At 40.6% G+C, this 22,919-nt stretch overlaps 1 protein-coding gene across 1 annotated transcript in view; it reads right to left on the minus strand.

Moving 5' to 3' along the window:
- The window catches only part of LOC126174975 (uridine diphosphate glucose pyrophosphatase NUDT14-like), a 102,984-nt gene that overhangs the window by 75,791 nt on the left and 4,274 nt on the right, over nt 1-22,919 (minus strand). Inside the window, exons 2-3 of the mRNA XM_049921447.1 lie at nt 6,642-6,685; nt 6,500-6,564 (exon numbers count right to left, since the gene is read on the minus strand). Coding sequence (XP_049777404.1) covers nt 6,500-6,564; nt 6,642-6,685 — 109 coding nt within the window. The remainder of the gene's footprint in view (nt 1-6,499; nt 6,565-6,641; nt 6,686-22,919) is intronic.

Below are 22,919 nucleotides of genomic sequence, written 5' to 3' on the forward strand. Positions count from 1 at the left end.
GTGGTGTGTGTGTGTGTGTGTGTGTGTGTGTGTGTGTGTGTGTGTGTGTGTGTGTGTGTGTTCAGTAACTGATGAAGGCTGTGGCTGAAAGCTGTATGTGAGCGACTTTTAATTGTGCCTGTCTGCAACTTGATGTGTCTTCTCTATCATAAGTAGTAATCTGCCTTTTTTTTACATTGTTAACTGCAGTTTATTTTTAATTGTACTGCCATGTGCTGATTGATGTCATTGGGGCATTTTCTGTTTTTCAGAGCATGTAATATTGTAGAATTTACCTACAACTTTATGTGTAAGGTGATGTGTTTTATACTCGTAAAAGATTCCACACAAGCAACTGTAAATTTTAACAGTTAGTAATAAGCTAGCAAGAAAATAAAAAACACTGATCAGCGTTAAATTAGATTGGATTAGATTAAACGTACTTTTCATTTGAATAGATCATAGTGAGGAGATCGTCCAGAACACAGAACATGTCAGAGAAACAAGAATAAACAATAAATATTTACAAAGAAAAACTAATATGCTAATGCAAATGTGATAGAAAATATTCATTGCTGGATCCATCCATTAACATACCACATAATTGGTTCCCGGATGCTATCTTTATCACTATAACCCATGGTGAGTCAAACAGTTGCACCATTTGGGCTTTAAGAGGTTCATGTAATGAATCTTTTACATATTGTTATCTTCCTAGAAAGACTTAAGACATGATGATACTAGGCCACTCCACACAAAAGTAGATAAAGATTTTCTACTTTATCTCATCATTTCCAGCGTACAAAAATTTTTGAGAAAATGTGCAAAATTATTTGTAAACTCACAGGACATAACAATCATTCTCAGCAGTAACCAGTCTTGATTTTTAAAATGGACTATCAACTGAAGTGGCTGTATGTACTTTGATAAATGGTATACTAGTCAATAAACCAAAAATTATCATCACGCAAACATACTGTGACTTGGGTAAGGTTTCTGACTGTGTGACCCATGGTATTGTCAATATTATGATAAAGATAGATTGCAACTTCCCATACAGTGGAGATGTTGAGTTGCAGACAGGCACAACATAAAGACTACTAAACACATAAGCTTTCAGTGAGAAGACCTTCTTCTGAAATAATTAAACAAACACACACACACACACACACACACACACACACACACACACACACACATATATGATCATTGTCTCAGGCTGCCAAGGCCAGTCTGTGACATTACTCATATGTGTGTCAGTTGTGTTTGCGAGAATGTGTGTGTGTGTATGCATTTACATCTACATCTACGTGATTACTCTGCTATTCACAGTAAAGTGCCTGGCAGAGGGTTCAATGAACCACCTTCAAGTGGTCTCTCTACCATTCCATTCTCGAACAGTGCAGGGGAAAAACGAGCACTTAAATTTTTTTGCGCGAGCCCTGATTTCTTTTATTTTATCGTGATGATCATTTCTCCCTGTGTAGGTGGGCGCCAACAGATCGTTTCCGCAATCAGAGGAGAAAACTGGTGATTGAAATTTCATGAGAACATCCTGTCACAATGAAAATGCCTTTGTTTTAATGATTGCCACTCCAATTCAAGTATCATGTTTGTGGTACTATCTCCCCTATTTCACAATAGCACAAAACAAGCCGCCCTTCTTTGAACTTTTTCGACATCATCCATCAGTCCCACCTGATGTAGATCCCACACCGCACAGCAATACCCGAGAATAGGGCGCACAAGCTTGGTGTAAGCAGTCTCTTTAGTAGACCTGTTGCACCTTCTAAGTGTTCTGCCAATGAATCACAGTCTTTGGTTTGCTCTACCGACAACATTTTCTACATGATCATTTCACTTTAGGTTATTTGTAATTGTAATCCCTAAGTATTTATTTCAATTTACACCCTTAATATTTGTGTGACTAGATGTGTTTCACAAGAACGATGTTTTCTGAATCCGTGCTAACTATGTGTCAATAAATTGTTTTCTTCAAGGTAATTCATAATGTTCAAACACAGTATATATTCCAAAACCCTACTGCAAATTGACGTTAGTGATATGGGCCTGTAATTCAGCGGATTACTCCTATTTCCCTTTTTGGATATTGGTGTGACTTGAGCAATTTTCCAGTCTTTCGGTACGGAACTTTCTGTGAGCGAGCAGTTGTATATCATTGCTAAATATGGAGCTACTGAATCAGCATACTCTGAAAGGAACCTGACTGGTATACAATTTGGACGGGAGGCCTTGCCTTTATTAAGTTATTTAAGCTGCTTTGCTACATCGAAGATATCTACTTCTATGTTTCTCCTCTTGGTGTTCTTGATTGGAATTCAGGAATATTTACTTCATCTTCTTTGATGAAGGAGTTTCAGAAAACCTTGTTTAATAACTCTGCTTTAGTAGCACTGTCATCAGTGACTTCGCCATTGTTATTGCGCAGTGGAGTTATTGATTGCGTCTTGCCATTGGTGTGCTTTACGTGTGACCAGAATCTCTTTGGGTTTTCTGCCAGATTCCAAGAGAATTTCGTTATGGAAATTATTAAAAGCATCTTGCATTGAAGTATGCACTATATTTTGAAATCCTGCAAAACTTTGCCAATCTTGGGGATTTTGCATTATTTTAAATTTGGCATGTTTTTTTGTTGCTTCTGCAACAGCGATTTGACCCATGTTGTGTACCAATGTGGGATCAGTACCATCACTTATTAATTTATGTGGTATATATCTCTCAATTGCCATCGATACTATCTCTTTGAAATCATTCCACATATTTTCTACACTTATGTGATCAGATCGGAAGGAGTGGAGACTGTCTCTCAAAAAGGTGTTAAGAGCATTTTTATCAGCTTTTTTAAATGTATGTACTTTTTGTTTCTTTTTGATGGTTGCAGGTGTTATGGTATTCAGCCTAGCATCAATTGCCTTGGGGTCGCTAATCCACAAGTTCACCAAGGCACTGTTTGTCCAGGTTGGCCCATTCCTCAATGTCGACTCGCCATAGATCCCTCAGAGTGGTCGGTGGGTCACGTCATCCACAAACAGCCCTTTTCAATCTGTCCCAGGCATGTTGGATAGAGTTCATGCCTGGAGAACATGCTGGCCACTCTAGTCTAGTGATGTCGTTATCCTGAAGGAAATCATTCACAAAATGTGCACGATGGGGGTGCGAATTGTCATCCATGAAGACAAATGCCTTGCCAATATGCTGCCAATATAGTTGCACTATTGGTCGGGGGATGGTATTCAAGTATCATACAGCCGTTACGCGCCTTTCATGACCACCAGCGGCATACGTCGGCCCCACATAATGCCACTCCAAAACAGCAGGGAACCTCCAGCTTGCTGCACTTGCTGGACAGTGTGACTAAGGCATTCAGCCTGACTGGGTTGCCTCCAAACATGTCTCTGACAACTGTCTGGTTGAAGGCATATGTGACTCTCATAGGTGAAGAGAATGTGATATCAATCCTGAGCGGTCCATTCGGCATGTTGTTGGGCCCATCTGTACCGCACTGCATGGTATCGTGGTTGCAGAGATGGACCTCGCCATGGACATTGGGAGTGAAGTTGTGCATCATGCAGCCTATTGCGCGCAGTTGGAGTCATAACACAACATCCTGTGGCTGCACAAAAAGCATTATTGAACATGGTAGCATTGCTGTCAGGGTTCCTCCGAGCCATAATCCGTAGGTAGCCGTCATCCACTGCGGTAGTAGCCCTTGGTCGGCCTGAGCGAGGTATGTCATTGACAGTTCCTGTCTTTCTGTATCTCCTCCATGTCCAAAGAACATCTCTTTGGTTCACTCCAAGACACCTGGAAACTTCCCCTGTTGAGAGCCCTTTCTGGCACAACGTAACAATGCAGACATAATCGAACTGCGGTATTCACGGTCTAGGCACGGTAGAAGTACAGACAACACAAACCATGTACCATCTTCATGGTGGTATGATGAACTGATCGGCTGCTTGACACCCCCCCCCCCCCCCCCCCCCTCCCAATAGGTGCTGCTTATGCATGGTTGTTTACATCTTTGGGCGGGTTTAGTGACATCTGTGAATAGTCAAAGGGACTGTGTCTGTGATACAATATCCACAGTCAACATCTGTCTTCAGGAGTTCTAGCAACCGGGGTGATGCAAAACTTTTTTTGACGTGTGTATAATATCTAATGTTAGAATAGTGAACTTCTCAGCATTTTTTCTTGAATTAATTTCCTTATCTTGATTATCATCTTACATGATATTTACTCTTGGATATTTGTACTCTTCCGTATGTGCAATTATTCCTCTCTATCCTTCCAGTACCAAATCTCAATTTGTTCCTCCTATTAATGTTTATTTTGTTTTAGCTGTGTTGGGTTCAAGGCCCCATATTTAAACTACTCCATTGATCTCTGGGTGATATATTCAATGTTTTCTTCATTTTGTGTCAAAATTAGCTGGTCATCATCAAACTGTAGTGATGAAATAGTACCATCATTTATTGGGATTCCACGTTCTTACATGTTTTCTTCCAATTTTCCAATGCTTTTTTCTGAATATATTTTATAAAGAGACAGCAATAGGCTAAATCCCTGATGTAATCCCTTTGTGAGTTTAAATCCAGGTGAGAGATAGTTTTGTACTTTTGTTCCTGCAGTAGCATTTTCATATAGGTTCTGAATTGCTTTATTTATGGTAGTATTAATATTACATGATTTTAAAGGCTTCCACAAGCTGCATAATGGTATATCATCAAAAGTTCTTCCTGTGTCTGCAAATACTAAGTGAAGGGGTGATATCAAATACTTTTATGTTCCAGCATTTGTTGCAAACAAAATATATGGTCTATAGTTAAATCTTCCTGCTCTGATGCTAGCTTGTTTTTTGACCTCCTTTTCCCTGTATTCTTGCTCTAAAAATGTTTAATAATCTTTGCATAATGTCTGCTAAATATATTAATCACAGTTACTCCTCTATAACTGTCAACTCATCCTTTTTTTTCCTTTCTTATGAATTGCTGATATAAATCCTACATCAAAATCTTCTGGGGTGGACTCACTATTTAAACATGTTTCAAAAAGGTTTCTTAAAAGTTCATATAATTTATCGTACTATATTTCAACACTTCATTTACGGTTCCTCCAATTCTGCAGCTCTTCCAGTCTGTAAAGATTTGATTGAATCTTTTACCATCTCTAGAAATGTTTCCATAATTTTCTGTTTCACTACTAATTGTTTCCAAAAATCCTTCTCTATTTTCTGTCTACAGTTCTTTAAAATATTTTCCCCAAAACTGAATGAAGTGCTTGGTTTAAAAATACTAGTGACCTACAAACCATCACCCAAGGTGTTATATGTGTTTTCCTATTGTCCTTAAATGAACACAGTGTAGCAGTAAGGAGCTCACATTCTTCTTAAGGCTTTCTTTTTACACTTAACGTGCAATTTATGCTTTATATTGGCAGATTGCTTCTAAATTTGCTGCAATGTCTCAATGCTTTCGTGTCCACAATCTCTAAATTACTAATGCTGTTAGAGGTACCCAGACTGCAGGACTATTGACTTCATGTAGCCCAAGTTTAGTAGAAAACTGGCAGAATGTCAAATGTGAATGAATTCTAGGTAAATGCACTGAAAAAGCCAACCATCTTGATCATAGAAAACAATTCAACAATCTGTAAATCACTGACAAAAATATTGTAGAAATACTGTAACACAAATAATATTTTTCATTGTCATTAAAAAATGAATTTTGTATATTTATGAATCAGTATCGAACAATGGATGAGGTAAAGGTAACCGCTGGCTGTATACTTAATGTTGAAATCAGTTGCATTATAAGACTGAATTCACAGCGAAGCTTTCACACAATGTCCTTCCTTGGAGCTAACAGACTAACAAAAACATGCTTAATCATTGTCAAAACTGTCCTGTCGGTATTTTATGTAACTCTGATTGTGTATTCCATAATATTATACTTGGGTAACTAAAATGTTGTAGTATTAGTGGCTTCCCTCTTACAGTGATGCAATCTTACTCTCATAGCAGAAATCTGAGCAGCCAACTGACAGACCGCACCATACAAATTCAGAATGCAGGAATGTAAAATGCTGCTCCAAGTGAGCTGAACAGTGGTTAGTATACTGAACTTATATTCCTAAGGGCTCTAGCAGACATACATCCAGCATGACTTAAGGTTTTGGTGGTGTCCCTGAATTGATGAAACTGAAAGCAAGGACAATTTCTCTAAAAAGTACATTGTTTGTTACCTTTAAAGGACATATGGTCCAAATGCTACATCACAAATTGAAAAATCTTGTTTATGTGCTTGTTGACTGCTTAACAAGTAACAGGGTGCACTGTTACCTTCACATCTTCCTTTTTCAATTCCATCCATGGATTTTCATTGATGTAAATCAACATTTTTATTCATGTAACCAAATCAGTCTTGCAAAATCTAACCAGCTAATTCACATTTTCTCTCTCTCTCTCTCTTTTTTCCACTGGTTGTGACTACTGAATACTTACCTGGTCGAAACTGTCTAACAAATACAAACACTTTCCTTGTTGTGTTGAATAGTAAAACTGCTACACTGAAAATCAGAAAACATTTAATTAAATATAGCAACAAAAATGCAAAATACATATAGTAAGAGAAGGGCATCTGTACCTGTCATGAATTCTCAATAAATCCCAAGCTTTGCGAATGCCATTCTGTAAAAGAAGATGAATTCTGTGATCACACTGTTCTCTGTCAGAGAAGTTTCCTAAGTACTTCTAACAATCTTACGGATAGATTATATTTATATTGCATGAGAAGAAATACCTGCTAGTAACACATGCTCCCAGTAACTCAACTGATTAATTTTATAACTAGTTCTGTATTAGTTGGCTAGCTACAAAATGTTTCATCGGTAGCATGATTAAATATACTGATAGTTGCTACTCACCATACAGCAGAGATGCTGAGTCGCAGATAGGTACAACAAAAAGACTGTCAAACATAGTTCTGTCTGGTCTTGGCAGCCACAGACTGTGGCTCTTTATGTGTGGATTGCATTTGTGTGTGTTGTCTATTCTGATGAAGGTCAGTTTGGGTGAAAGCTTCGTTTGACAGTCTTTTTGTTGTGCCTCTCTATGGTGAATAGCAACTATCCTTTTCATAACATTATCCTATCCTGGATTTTCCATTAAATATACTGAGTTAGTTACAGGGAACACTGTCCATGCTGGCATCAAATAATGGTTCTTTTTTTAGGTACACAACCAACCATTTATTTTCTATAATAGTTACATCATTTTACGAATAGAAGAATTCTTTATTTTTGCACATAAATGTCATTTTGTTGATGCATTTTTGTAAACACTGTGGCAGTTTTACAACGCCTATGCCATACCAACTCGCTGCCATGTCCTTCAGGAAATAATGAACCTCATCTTTCAGCTCATCATCAGAGCAGAACCACTGCCCATACAAATGTTCCTTCAACTCAGGGAACAGGTAGTAGTTCCAGGATGCAAAGTCCAGACAATACGGTGGGAGGGTGATGACATTCCAGTCACCATTTGCAGGAGATTGATGGTTTGATGGATGATGTGCAGAGGGGTTGTGTTCATGGAGCATGCTTACACCTTTGCTCAACATTCCTCTTCTCAGGTTCTGAGTAGCCCTGAGTTTTTTGGGTGTTTCACAGTACAAGTCAGCATTTATTATTGTCTGTTGCCACTAGTTCACTGGCAGACTGTGCTTGTTTGAATTTTTGTAGCTTGGGTGAAAAGGAATGGCGCCACTATCGTGACCGTTGTTTTGTCTCTATTGTTGAGTAAAATGCCCAGCTTTCTTTACCCACGACAATCGAGTCCAATAAGTTTTCCTTACATGATGGAGAAATTCATGGGAAGATAAACTCGTCACCATTTGTGGTTCTCTGTTAACATGCATGGTAAATGTCTTGCACACACCTTCTGATATTACTACTTTTCAGTTAAAATCCTGTGGATGGCGCTTCAGGAAACCTCAGAATCCAAAATATAGAGAGCACCTAGAGTGATCCTTCAATTTTTGTGCACAGTTTCCTTTAATTTTATGACCATCCCATCAGAAATTGACGGCCTACTGCTCCTTTCTTTGTGGTGAATCTCAATGAGACTGGTTGTAAACTTTCTACTTTGCTTCCAAATGGTTTTGGATACCCATGCATGACTGTCCATAAATACCTGTCAACTGACAATGAATTTCAACTAGTTTAATGCACTTTGCATTCAAAAATCTAATAACTGTGGGAAATTCACAATTGTGAAGTTTATGTGTGCTTATTTTGGAGTGGACCAAGCACCACTCACAACAGTGTGGCCAACAACTGTATTAACTGTTTCTCTACAGCTGCAAATAATAGGAGACTTTTTTTGGGAGCACCCTCAGAAATGAGAACAAAACACAGCCCTCCCTAATGTGTCAAAAATGTGTGGTACATTAAGACATGAACAAGAACCCTTGTCGCATGGGCAATGCTCTTACTCAGTAAGTTATCTGGGCATACTTCACAGCCTGATTTATAGCTTCACTCTGTCAGTACCACTCTCCTACTTTCTGTACCCCCACACACTTTCTTCAGCGTATCTTACTGAACAAATACCAATGAATAAATGATTCCTTCTGGAAACAACTACACGGTCTACATTCGAGTCCTTGCCTAGCACACAGTTTTAGTTTATCAGACATTCTCATTACAGTGTACACAACGATGGAGAGTGGAAGCATCTTTCTTTCTGAGACCAAAAATGCTTTGTAACAGTCAATAGAGAAACTAGCGGTTGCACTCATGGAAAAAAAAAAAAAAAAAAAAAAATATATATATATATATATATATATATATATATATATATATATATATATATATATATATATATATATATATTATATATATAATAGAGGGAAACATTCCACGTAGGAAAAATATATCTAAAAAGAAAGATGATGAAACTTACCAAACAAAAGCGCTGGCAGGTCGATAGACACACAAACAAACACAAACATACACAGAAAATTCTAGCTTTCGCAACAAACTGTTGCCTCATCAGGAAAGAGGGAAGGAGAGGGAAAGACGAAAGGATGTGGGTTTTAAGGGAGAGGGTAAGGAGTCATTCCAGTCCCGGGAGCGGAAAGACTTACCTTAGGGGGAAAAAGGGACGGGTATACACTTGCACACACACACACACATATCCATCCACACATATACAGACACAAGCAGACATATTTAAAGACCAAATATGTCTGCTTGTGTCTGTATATGTGTGGATGGATGTGTGTGTGTGTGCGAGTGTATACCCGTCCCTTTTTCCCCCTAAGGTAAGTCTTTCCGCTCTCGGGACTGGAATGACTCCTTACCCTCTCCCTTAAAACCCACATCCTTTCGTCTTTCCCTCTCCTTCCCACTTTCCTGATGAGGCAACAGTTTGCTGCGAAAGCTTGAATTTTGTGTGTATGTTTGTGTTCGTTTGTGTGTCTGTCGACATGCCAGCACTTTCATTTGGTAAGTCACATCATCTTTGTTCTTATATATATATAGTTATAATAGAAGGACACATTCCACGAAGGAAAAATATACCTAAAAACAAAGATGATGTGATTTACCAAATGAAAGTGCTGGCAGGTCAACAGACACACAAACAAACCCTTCACAACCTTTCCAGCAAACCTCAACCACCTCTCATTGCACACAAACCCAGTCTCTCCCATCTACTCAATCTCCCACTTCCAGCTCCACTCCCTCCAAAACCTCAAAATTCCAATCAACACAATCTGGTACCACAACACCCTAATTCAGTAGTTAACCTTTCCTCCAAACCTCTCTCCCAATCCGAAACCTCTGTCCTATCCAAAGGCCTCACCTTCAGCCCCACTCCCAGATTCAACCAAACAGCCCTCGTCAAAGATTTACTGTCCTACACTCGTACTCTCTGCTGGAAGTATCACTTTGCCACGAAGAAAAATGATCCTAATCCTACCCCTAATGATCCAACTCCCCAAGACACTATCCAAATTGAACCCTGCCTGGAACAGTTCCGTCCTCCGTCACAGCGGGACCCACCTCCTCTTCCTCAAAATCACCCTCTCCAAACCTTCCAGGAATTTCTGACTTCCAGCCTTGCCTCTCAATCCTTCTCAAAAAACCTTAATCTTACTCCCAACATCACCACTGCTGAAGCCCAGGCTATCCGTGATCTGAAGGCTGACCGGTCCATCGTCATTCTTCTGGTGACAAGGGTTCCACGACCGTGGTACTTCATCGTCGGGAGTATGTGGCTGAGGGACTGCGTCAGCTTTCAGACAACACCACATACAAAGTTTGCCAAGGTAATCCCATTCCTGACGTCCAGGCAGAGCTTCAAGGAATCCTCAGAACCTTAGGCCCCCTACAAAACCTTTCACCTGACTCCATCAACCTCCTGACCCCACCGACACCCCGCACCCCTACCTTCTACCTTCTTCCTAAAATTCACAAACCCAATCATCCCGGCCGCCCCATTGTAGCTGGTTACCAAGCCCCCACAGAACGTATCTCTGCCTACGTAAATCAACACCTTCAACCCATTACATGCAGTCTCCCATCCTTCATCAAAGACACCAACCACTTTCTCGAACGCCTGGAATCCTTACCCAATCCGTTACCCCCAGAAACCATTCTTGTCACCATTGATGCCACTTCCTTATACACAAATATCCCGCACGTCCAGGGCCTCGCTGCGATGGAGCACTTCCTTTCACGTCGATCACCTGCCACCCTACCTAAAACCTCTTTCCTCATTACCTTAGCCAGCTTCATCCTGACCCACAACTTCTTCACTTTTGAAGACCAGACATACCAACAATTAAAGGGAACAGCCATGGGTACCAGGATGGCCCCTTCATACGCCAACCTATTCATGGGTCGCTTAGAGAAAGCCTTCTTGGTTACCCAGGCCTGCCAACCCAAAGTTTGGTACAGATTTATTGATGACATCTTCACGATCTGGACTCACAGTGAAGAAGAACTCCAGAATTTCCTCTCCAACCTCAACTCCTTTGGTTCCATCAGATACACCTGGTCCTACTCCAAATCCCATGCCACTTTCCTTGATGTTGACCTTCACCTGTCCAATGGCCAGCTTCACACGTCCGTCCACATCAAACCCACCAACAAGCAACAGTACCTCCATTACGACAGCTGCCACCCATTCCACATCAAACGGTCCCTTCCCTACAGCCTAGGTCTTCGTGGCAAACGAATCTGCTCCAGTCCGGAATCCCTGAAGCATTACACCAACAACCTGACAACAGCTTTCGCATCCTGTAACTACCCTCCCGACCTGGTACAGGAGCAAATAACCAGAGCCACTTCCTCATCCTCTCAAACCCAGAACCTCCCACAGAAGAACCACAAAAGTGCCCCACTTGTGACAGGATACTTTCCGGGACTGGATCAGATTCTGAATGTGGCTCTCCAGCAGGGATACGACTTCCTCAAATCCTGCCCTGAAATGAGATCCATCCTTCATGAAATCCTCCCCACTCCACCAAGAGTGTCTCTCCGCCGTCCACCTAACCTTCGTAACCTCTTAGTTCATCCCTATGAAATCCCCAAACCACCTTCCCTACCCTCTGGCTCCTACCCTTGTAACCGTCCCCGGTGTAAAACCTCTCCCATGCACCCTCCCACCACCACCTACTCCAGTCCTGTAACCCGGAAGGTGTACACAATCAAAGGCAGAGCCACGTGTGAAAGCACCCATGTGATCTACCAACTGACCTGCCTACACTGTGATGCATTCTATGTGGGAATGACCAGCAACAAACTGTCCATTCGCATGAATGGACACAGGCAGACAGTGTTTGTTGGTAATGAGGATCACCCTGTGGCTAAACATGCCTTGGTGCACGGCCAGGACATCTTGGCGCAGTGTTACACCGTCCGGGTTATCTGGATACTTCCCACTAACACCAACCTATCCGAACTCCGGAGATGGGAACTTGCTCTTCAATATATCCTCTCTTCCCGTTATCCACCAGGCCTCAATCTCCGCTAATTTCAAGTTGCCGCCACTCATACCTCACCTGTCATTCAACAACATCTTTGCCTCTGCACTTCTGCCTCGACTGACATCTCTGCCCAAACTCTTTGTCTTTAAATATGTCTGCTTGTGTCTGTATATGTGTGGATGGATATGTGTGTGTGTGCGAGTGTATACCCGTCCTTTTTTTCCCCTAAGGTAAGTCTTTCCGCTCCCGGGACTGGAATGACTCCTTACCCTCTTCCTTAAAACCCACATCCTTTCGTCTTTCCCTCTCCTTCCCTCTTTCCTGACGAAGCAACCGTTTGTTGCGAAAGCTTGAATTTTGTGTTTGTGTTTGTTTGTGTGTCTGTCGACCTGCCAGCACTTTTGTTTGGTAAGTCTCATCATCTTTGTTTTTAGATATATTTTTCCCACGTGGAATGTTTCCCACTCTCTTTCAAATTCTAAAGGTGGCAGGGGTAAAATACAGGGAGCGAAAGGCTATTTACAATTTGTACAGAAACCAGATGGCAGTTATAAGAGTCGAGGGACATGAAAGGGAAGCAGTGGTTGGGAAGGGAGTAAGACAGGGTTGTAGCCTCTCCCCGATGTTATTCAATCTGTATATTGAGCAAGCAGTAAAGGAAACAAAAGAAAAATTGGGGGTAGGTATTAAAATCCATGGAGAAGAAATAAAAACTTTGAGGTTCGCCGATGACATTGTAATTCTGTCAGAGACAGCAAAGGACTTGGAAGAGCAGTTGAATGGAATGGACAGTGTCTTGAAAGGAGGATATAAGATGAACATCAACAAAAGCAAAACGAGGATAATGGAATGTAGTCGAATTAAGTCGGGTGATGCTGAGGGAATTAGATTAGGAAATGAGGCACTTAAAGTAGTGAAGGAGTTTTGCTATTTGGGGAGCAAAATAACTGATGATGGTCGAAGTAGAGAGGCTATAAAATGTAGACTGGCAATGGCAAGGAAAGCGTTTCTGAAGAAGAGAAATTTGTTAACATCGAGTATAGATTTAAGTGTCAGGAAGTCATTTCTGAAAGTATTTGTATGGAGTGTAGCCATGTATGGAAGTGAAACATGGACAATAAGTAGTTTGGACAAGAAGAGAATAGAAGCTTTCAAAATGTGGTGCTACAGAAGAATGATGAAGATTAGATGGGTAGATCACATAACTAATGAGGAAGTATTGAATAGGATTGGGGAGAAGAGATGTTTGTGGCACAACTTGACCAGAAGAAGGGATCGGTTGGTAGGACATGTTCTGAGGCGTCAAGGGATCACCAATTTAGTATTTGAGGGCAGTGTGGAGGGTAAAAATCGTAGAGGGAGACCAAGAGATGAATACACTGAGCAGATTCAGAAGGATGTAGGGTGCAGTAGGTACTGGGAGATGAAGAAGCTTGCACAGGATAGAGTAGCATGGAGAGCTGCATCAAACCAGTCTCAGGACTGAAGACCACAACAACAATATATAGGTGCACATGAATAATGAAATTTTCATCACATCTTGTACTGCCCCAATGGAAGTGGATTCAGATGCCACACAGATCACTGATTCATGCTCATACAGCATGATGTGACAGTGCTCCGTTCACAGCCACTGCCTACCACCATGGTGTGTGGTCTAAAGATGGTCTAGGGCACACTGAAACCAGTAACCTCATTAAAAAAGAAGATTCTTGCAGTTGTGACTGTGCATGTTCATTTTTAAATTCACAATAATATAACGGAATGACTCTATTCCTAAACTATTCATCAAAAAAGAAAAATAATCTATTTGCTGCCAAGTGGTCTGGCCCCATCTTGCATGAACCACTCGGTGCCCAGTCGATCCTCCAGTGCTAGCTGTGTGGTACCAAATTGTTCCAAAATTGCAATGTAATGTTCACTAGTGATTATTATTGCATGAAAAAAGAGCCAATAATGACTCTGCCCTATAGCCCAAAAAATAGCTTTGGGAGAATACAGTGGTTTTGCTACACACAAATGGGGATTTTTGGAACCCCAAAATCACCAGTTTTATTTATTCATGAGTCTATTCAGGTGGAAGTGTGCTTCATCTGTGAATCAGATGCAGCCAATATCAAATTATTCATAATCAACTGTTGTGACAATCTAGCTCACAAAGTCAGCCCTCTGTGGCACAGCTCCAACAGTTACAGCCTGGTACTTTTGACTTTGAACGGAAACATGTGTAGACTCTTCCTCAGTATTTTCTGCATGCTGAAATGCTTCTGCTGCAATGCTTCCAACAGATTTCTTTAGATTTTGTTGAATAACTCCAGAAGCTGTGGCAGCAATGTCAGGTGTAACTAAAGGTTGCTGGGTCAACATTCCCCACTAGATCATCAGACATGCTGCCTATCCACTGAAATGTGGCGAAGAGCTTATGAATAGTTTTGGCATCAGGTCTTTGTGAACATTAAACCATGTTTTAAAACAGTGCCTTGTTGCCGTAGGACTGTGTTCTAACTTGTGGTATTCCTGTTCCAGAAAAACACGTTGTTCATTGCAATACAATTTCAACCTTTACCTTCAGCACACTAACCTCCTTTCATGTTTCAGCAGTTACTGTAATTGCAGCACAATCCATTAGCAGCTTTTTGACGTATTTCAAAACTTGTGTATAACTTCTGTATAAAATTCTTACACCTTTCACAATAAACACACCATCTGTTGCACTTGTCTATCAAATCTTAATTTTCAAGATACTTAATTTTAGTTTACCGTTTGGCACAAAGAATTTCTCCCTGCACTTGTTTACTTATCTCCTTCGCCTTATCTTGCTGTCCTTTCCCCACTTTTATACCCAATACAACCTACAACCTACCTGCTCCATCTCACTTAATTGTCCTTTTGTCGTAATCCACTTATACATTCTCACAAATTCCTGCCACATCATTCTCTCCTTTTGTGCCATATTTTTTTTTCTTCTTTTTTTTTACTTATGGTGGACTAATGTTTACTTAACTAAGTGGAACCTGACACAGCTGCTATTACCATCATTCTCAAAGAATCTGTAGGTCTCTGTCATCCACTCCCTCTTCATCTCCTTTCTTACCCCCCCCCCCCCCCCCCAACTTCTCCCTTCACTGTTGCCATTGAGAAGTACAAATGGCTGGCAAAGTTAAGCCCTCCCTAAGTGTTTTATGGGCCTTCATATATTCTATACTGAGGGTTACCACTTCTGAAAATGGCTACTGACCGACTGACCTTTCTTGTTTTGAGAGGCAGTATGGAGGAGGGAACACCCCGTACCATTGTTATCGTTACAACTTGCTTCTGCTTTCCACAATACTATGCCAATGCAACACTTTTCAGTACTTACGGCCCATTTCTGACATATGAGGAAACACAAATAACCACTGTATTGAATGCTGACTGGGCCTCGCAAACATCTACGAGGATATTATTTCCATTCACACTTAAGGGTAGATATAAATGCAGCATGAAGTCTCTCTCAGTTTCTTTGTTAACACCACAAATAGCTTTGTTGCTTGAGGGTAATAACAAGACACCTGATGCTCAGCTTGTGGAGTAGAATGATAGCTAAAATAGGACTCTGACATTGACCAATATGCAGCACACAATTAATAGCTGTTTCAAAGTATCAGTACAGAGGCTGGTTACAGTACTGCTACATCAAGCACTATAGCCACTATAATGACCCCATTGTGGTGGATAGTGTTGGAGATCATAAAACAGGAAGTCTTGCAGTGCTATACTCTACTCAGTCATAAATAAGTTGCATACAAATAAATGCTCCATAAAATAGCAACAAATTGGTTCGATCTGCGCCCCAATTCTTATCACTGTTGCACTTTGAGAATTTTAGTGCCCTCAACTTTTGTAACAGAACAGATATGTGTCAGTAACGAGTGTATTTCCAAAACTTTGAACAGTTATCTTATCAAAATTTACCATGAATAAAAAAAACAGTTTTCTTTCTGTAAAGAGCTTAAAACCTTTCTTATGACACCCCTTCTGAAGCATTCTAAGTCATTGTAACTGACAAGCATAATTCTCACGCTGGAGGAAGAATAGAAAACAATGGAGTCATCCTGAACAGCAAATAACGTCAGCGGTACTATTGTGAGAAGAAAACACTATTAACCTTTTGACTGTTGATGAGTTAGCTCATCATTCTCCTTTGATGCCCAGGACATGATGATGAGTTTAAGTATGGTCTCAAAGCTTTTCTTCTGTGCTACCGAAGAGTTAACTCAGACCTTCCTGCCAACCCCTGAGTACTACTGATGATTACAGATATGCCACCATTACGGCACCTCAATGTTTTGATGAGTTAAAGCACAATGCAGCATTTCTGCCCATTATCTCAGTAATTCTTCACAGTTCTAGACACTATGTTGTGTTCAGATACTTTGTCTGGATTGATTTTTGTTTTGCCACATTTGACTACACTTTACATCTTGCTGTTTATCGAGCTTGGCACCACAGTGATTTTCTCTTCATGTATTCTAAAAACAAAATGTGGATGCATTGACAAAGAGATCAGGAAGATACAAAGAGGGACACAGGATGAATCATTCGATGTTGCCATAGAACCTTCACAGACTGAAAGTAACACTCCTAAGCAGTCTATGTCAGCAGATGTAACATTACAGTCTTATGTCGAAATAGTTCATGGGTGAACTGCCAGATGGCAATTGTCCAACGGGCATATATTTTGGCAAACAACCACGTGCCATCATCGGGTGTGCTGATGAACTGACTGACAGGGCCAGTACTCTTTTATCTCCTGCCCCTCTCCTTCCGATCAGCCGCTCTATTGGCTATCTGCACCCAGCATCCCAACCCCTAATCCTTCTGCTGACACAGTGCTCCATTCTAGGTTCGTGCCCAGGTGCATGTGCTGGCGACATCAGTTCGATGTCTGATATCTCATTTCTCTTCTAGATCACTCTAGTAACGGAGCCCCATACCTTACTCGGGATGTACCTGCTATCACAATTTATCAGCAGTTCCCTTAATCAAATCTCAATCGATTCCTTAATAATGCAGTCTCAGAAGCTGCATGTCTGTTTCAGAACCTTAGTATGGTCATAGCCCATTCCATGTGACTCCATCAGCCAATATTCTGTGACTGCCAACTTGTTAGGTTGCTGCAGTCTGGAGTGCCGTTGATGTTCCCGGCAACGATCTTTGACAGTATGCACCATCTGAGCTACTAAGTATGTCTCACAACATTGACAGAGTCCCTGTTAAGACCTCAGATTGCCATAGCCTGTGATCGTCTTTTACCCTACCAAGCAGTGCCCGTGTTTTGGCTGGTGCGCAGATGACAGTCTTCACTTGGTTTTTCCGGAGTATTCATCCTATCTTCCCGGATAATGTGCCACTAAAAGGAATAAATGCAATGGCTGCATCCTCCTGAGAATCCTCTTCTGGTTCCAACAGTTGTACGGAGGGTATAGGATGCAGGGTTCTCCAAATTTCCCACTCCTTGTAGCCATTCTTCTGGAAAACTACCCTCAGATGTTCAAGTTATTTCTTGATACTTTTGCTGTCAGAGTGGATGTGAGTCCTATGCACCAAAGTTCTGAGCACACTGTTCCTCTGAGCTGAGTGGTGGCAGCTGTCTGTAAGTAAGTACAGGTCAGTGTACGTCTTCTTCTGGTACATGCTGTGACCCAAAGTGCTGTATGCTTTTCTTTTAACCACGACATCCCGAAAGCGGAGCGCTCCATCCATTTCCACGGTGAAGTTGATGTTCTGGTGTATGGAACTAAGGTGTACAAGGAAGTAACTCAGCTTGTCTCTTCATGTGGCTGTACAGTGAAAGTGTCATCTACATACCAGAAGAAACAAGTAGGTTTCCACTGGGCTAATTCCAGAACATCCTCCTCAAAATATTCCATATACATATTGGCAACAACTGGTGAAAATGGGCTCCCTATGGCTACTCTTTCTGTCTGCTCATAGTTGCCATCATCAAAAAGAAAGTATGTCAACATCAAAATGTACCTAAAAGGGCTGCTTGTCTCTGTGTCAAAATTCTTGCCAATAAGTTCTACGGATTCTTGTAAAGAAACTCTGGCAAAAAAAAAAAAAAAAAAAAAAAAAAAAAAAAAAAAAAAAGATCATGTCAAAACTCTAAAGGATGTTGGAAGCTTATTATTATGGAATCCCACAAAATCTACAGACTTGCAAATATGATACGACTACTTCCCGTCATAAGGACTAAGCAAATCCTTTCGATACTTAGTGAGTATGTCAGAAGAACAATGTTGCTGATAATGGGGTGTAAAGGAACCCCATCCTTGTGAAACTTTGACAAACTATAAAATCCTGGTGGAACTGATTCTCTCTGTCTTAGTTTTTTAACAACCTCTTCTGGCAAGCCAGATTCTTTGAGAAGTGGCACGGTCTTCCTCTCCATCCTCTTGGTCAAGTCAGTGTCGATCTTCTGGTATGCACTGTCTTCTAACAGGCCCAGCATTTTCTAAATGTAATCCTGGTGAGACAGGACCACAGTTGTGTTGCCTTTGTTGGCTGGTAAGATCACAATATCAGGATCTCCTCTTAAGTTTCCTTATGGCTATCCTCATCTAAGGCTGTACTGACACAACAGAAACTGATATGTGTCATCAGTACTGGCTGGATATTTTGCCCACATGGGAGAGAAGTACGTCAGCATGTCATTACTTCTAGAAAATACATGCCATTGCAAATACTGCTTGCGTACCTGTGGTGATTTGAAAGTAATCACTACTCTCATGAGAATGCATACAGGTACCTGAACATAAGGAAGAAATGGCAAGTCAGACACAGGATGCAGCCAGAAAGTAAATAACTCCTTGATGAAGTGTTCATTCAGTGTGACAAAGATATCAAGCCCCACTCATATACAGCTGAGGCACATGAATTTTACGAAAGTGCCAAGCATCGATTCAGCTACTTTTTGGTACCTGCAGATCTATTTTAAAGAGTTGGTTTATGCAAAATTTGAAGAAAATGTGTTCATAGGTCCAAAAATAAGGAAGATCATTGCTGACAGCTGCTTCAAAGAATCACTGAGTAGTGTTAAAAGACATGCACAGGTGGCATTCATGCCAGTTTAACCAAGCTCCTTAGAAATTATAAAGCTACTAGCTATGTGGATGTTGAGCAGAAGAGTATTAGGGTATATAAACACTGGGTTCGACATGTTTTCAAAATTCATCTTTGACTCACAACTTACACTGTTTTCCAAGAACCAAGGTTCATACGGTGACTATGTTCATCAGGCCATCTCGATGACGGAGTAGCACTATCACAGTTAGTGAAAAGCGGCAAAGATGGCTGATTACTTCTAGACAATTTGACATGCCAAGTCACATGTTCAGCACAGATGCAAGTCTAGTCAAGGAACTCAGCAGACAAGAGCACTTATACACTTTCCAGTTATTAGAGGATATTCCCTCATATCTTTAGCTCCCAAAGAATGCCTGATAGTGTTGAAATATGCGATTCACGCCATCAGAGGATATGAAATCACAATAAAATTTCACCATCATCTGAAATATGTCACTGTCTGTAGTTCACTGGCCACATTCTTCAGAACAACTGGTATGTCTATTTTATTTCTATACCTTTCTTGATAGAGTGGGATAACTGCTCGATAGCATCTAGCGACCACTATGCAACTGCTGCCTTCAGTACCAGGGAACCTTGAGAATGTATATACTGATGAGCCAAACCATTATGATCACCTAATTAACAGGATGTTGTTCCACATTTCAAACACAATATAACAGTGATTCTACACTGCATGGAGTTGACAAGTCCTAAATGGGTTTCCAAAGTTATGTCTCACCAGATGGCTATGCATAGGTCACACAATTCCTATAAACTATGAGTCAGTGGTTTGTGGGTCTGGAGCTGGGATTATGGAAGTGTCCGATACCACCCGTCTGCTTTGACCCAGGACGTCATCAATATGGTGGAAGTGACTATTCTAAATGACTCCAATAAGGTGCCTATGATGTCACTACATACACATGGCAAAAAACACAAAAATACGTATAAATAAGACAGTAACATCTCCCTCCAAAAATAAAATTGAACTAACGGGACAACTGTGAGAAATTGGTGGTTTTAGGGAAGGGCAAGGTAAAAAAGAGATTGTAAAACACACAAAATGATGAACAAAATAAAAATTACAAAAATCTACAGGAATCGGACATTCCCCACACCTATATAGGTCAACGTCAGCTGACGATACCTAAACACCAACGCTTACAGCAAAAACTACAGAAATTGGAATCAGACAATTCCCTTGACCACAGCTGATGATATCAAAACACCAATACCTGCATATAAAACTGTACAAAAATTGTAATCGGTCATTGCCCTTGACCTATATAGGTCAATCATAACTATTGATACGAAAACACCAACACCTTCAACTACAAAAAACAGAACCAAAACCGCAACACCTCAAAAATTCAACAGTGAAACATCCCTATGCAAACTAACACATTCGATACAAAATAAATACATGAAACATTACAACTCGAGAAAAACAGACCCAAAAAGCAATTAATTACCACCAACAAATTTCGGCACTGTGAAGTAGGTCGGCCATCCCAAAAACACACACACACACACACACACACACACACACACACACACACAGAGAGAGAGAGAGAGAGAGAGAGAGACCGAATATAACAGGATGACATCTACAAACACAACTAGCACATAAACTGCGCGCTGTAATGTCGTCACACACCACAATACCCTTACGTCATGGGTCAAAGCAGATAGGTGGAATTGGACGCTTCGGTTGGCCCGACAATGAGGGTCGACAGAAGCGTCCGATCCCACACGTCGGCTTTGACCCGTGACGTAAGGGTGTTGTCGTGTGTGACGTCATGACGGCGCGGAGTTTGGTTTGTGAGTGTGGCGTGTTTGTAGATGTCATTGGGTTGTGGTATGTTGTGCTCTCTGGTGGTATGTTCAGAGTTTTCGTTTGTGTGGTGTAATGGGCTCAGTTTGCTTTTGCTCACTATCCAGAATTGTTCGAGAGTCGGCTGTGTTTGTAGTGGAAATCGTTTCAGTGAGTTAACGATTTTGTGTGATGGTTAATTTAGTGTTGTTCTCTGTACGTCACGTGGTAATTTTAGTAAAATTAATCGGTTGTTGTTTTTGTTCAGGAATGGATATGACGGGTAAAATTAACAGTGCGCAGGTAAAGGGAAATGTTCGATCCCAACGTGTGGCTGTGTATGTTGGTATTGGTATCGGGAGATGTTTTTGAGCTATATAGGCCAAGGGAAGTGTTTGATCCTAGTTTATGGGATCGGGAGCTGCTGTTGAGCTATATAGGTCAAGGGAAGTGTCCAATTCCAGATGATATTGTGTTTAGTTTTGGGGAGTTTTGTGATATCGGTTTTTTTCGTCATTTTGTGTGGTTTTGTATGGGGGTGGGTGTCTAAATTTGTTTATATTTAGTTTGCCCCTACCCAAAAACACCCCATTTCCCGCACTTTTCACGTTAGTGTCATTAGGCTTTTTGTGGAAAGTGTGTGTATTTGTTTTTCGTTGCATTTTCGTCCTCATAATGTATATGTAATGACTTTATATGCGCCATATTGGAATCATGGTTTATGGTTGTTTCCGCCATGTTTGTGATGTCATGGGTAAAATCAGATGGGCAGGATCGGACGCTTCCGTATTTCCGACAATGATCCTAATATTCTGGCTCATCATTGCATTTCTTCTCCAGTATATAGCAATGAGAATGATGATCAAGTTGAGTAGAACCCCTGAGCAAATCTCACTTACATGTTGCGGGGGATAGTGTTCTAGAGTTTCTGGTTAATGACTGTCAACATCCAACTACTACTTGGCACATAAACGCCCTGTTATTAATAGCAGATTTTACAGGGGATTGTATCTTCCTTATAATCCAAGTACAACATGCAAGAAAATTGTTGTTTAATCTTATCCAAAGCATGCAAGATTTTACAGTAACAGAAAGGCTTCTTAACAGTACTGACAACTCACTAGCTCAGGAATCCAGGTTTAACAATCCAAACACAAACATAAACCTATTTGTTGAGTACTCTGCAGTGTTGGTTATTTGGTGCCATGCCAGGGAGGAATGTTAAATGTAAAGACAGCTAGGTCTAAGGTGAAAATGAGCCCACCACGCAGTTAATGTAGGCTTAGAAACAAAATCTAGCACAATGTGTCAATTACAGTTAACAACAGACTACTAAAAATGTAGTGTCAGCTAATGTGCCTACATTTTTTCCTTCTGTGTTGAACTTTAGAGTGTATGGTTTAAAGGCAGAAAACATGGAAATTGGGCATCCTTCTTGTGGCTAGTGAGTATGTACACCAATCTGTGGTTCATATGATGGAAAATATTAATAAATACTGCACTAATAATTCTTTACATAATCATGGAAGAAGAGGTATTTTGGAGTAACATTTACTCATGTAAAAGAAATAAAAACTCAAAACAGCATTTTATATCAGAGGGGTAGAATTGTATAATAAATTGTCAAAGGAAGTGAAAAAGATTACTTAAAAATATTTCTTTACATAGGCAGGTAAAATGTTATTCACAAGTAATGCATATTACATAATTAAAGATTACTTAGATGACTCAGAGAAGTGGATAGTAATGAAAGGGGATAACTACAGCACCTTGGCATATTTCAGTACATGGTTATGATTTAGTGCTTTCACAAGAATCGTGCGCCAAGATGTCTAACACATGATAGTAACGTTCATTGGCTTAGTTTTTCAGGTGGGCAGTAATTTGGAGTATGGAATTGAGGCAAGGGGGCGTAGTAGCATGTTCTCTGTCCAAGAGTCATTGGTGGGTGTCTTAGTGAGAGTGGCAGTGATAAAGAGTGGAACTATGATTTAAGGGGAGTTAGA

The sequence above is a fragment of the Schistocerca cancellata genome, chromosome 3 (genome assembly GCF_023864275.1).
Source record: "Schistocerca cancellata isolate TAMUIC-IGC-003103 chromosome 3, iqSchCanc2.1, whole genome shotgun sequence".
NCBI classification, from domain to species: Eukaryota; Metazoa; Arthropoda; class Insecta; order Orthoptera; family Acrididae; genus Schistocerca; species Schistocerca cancellata.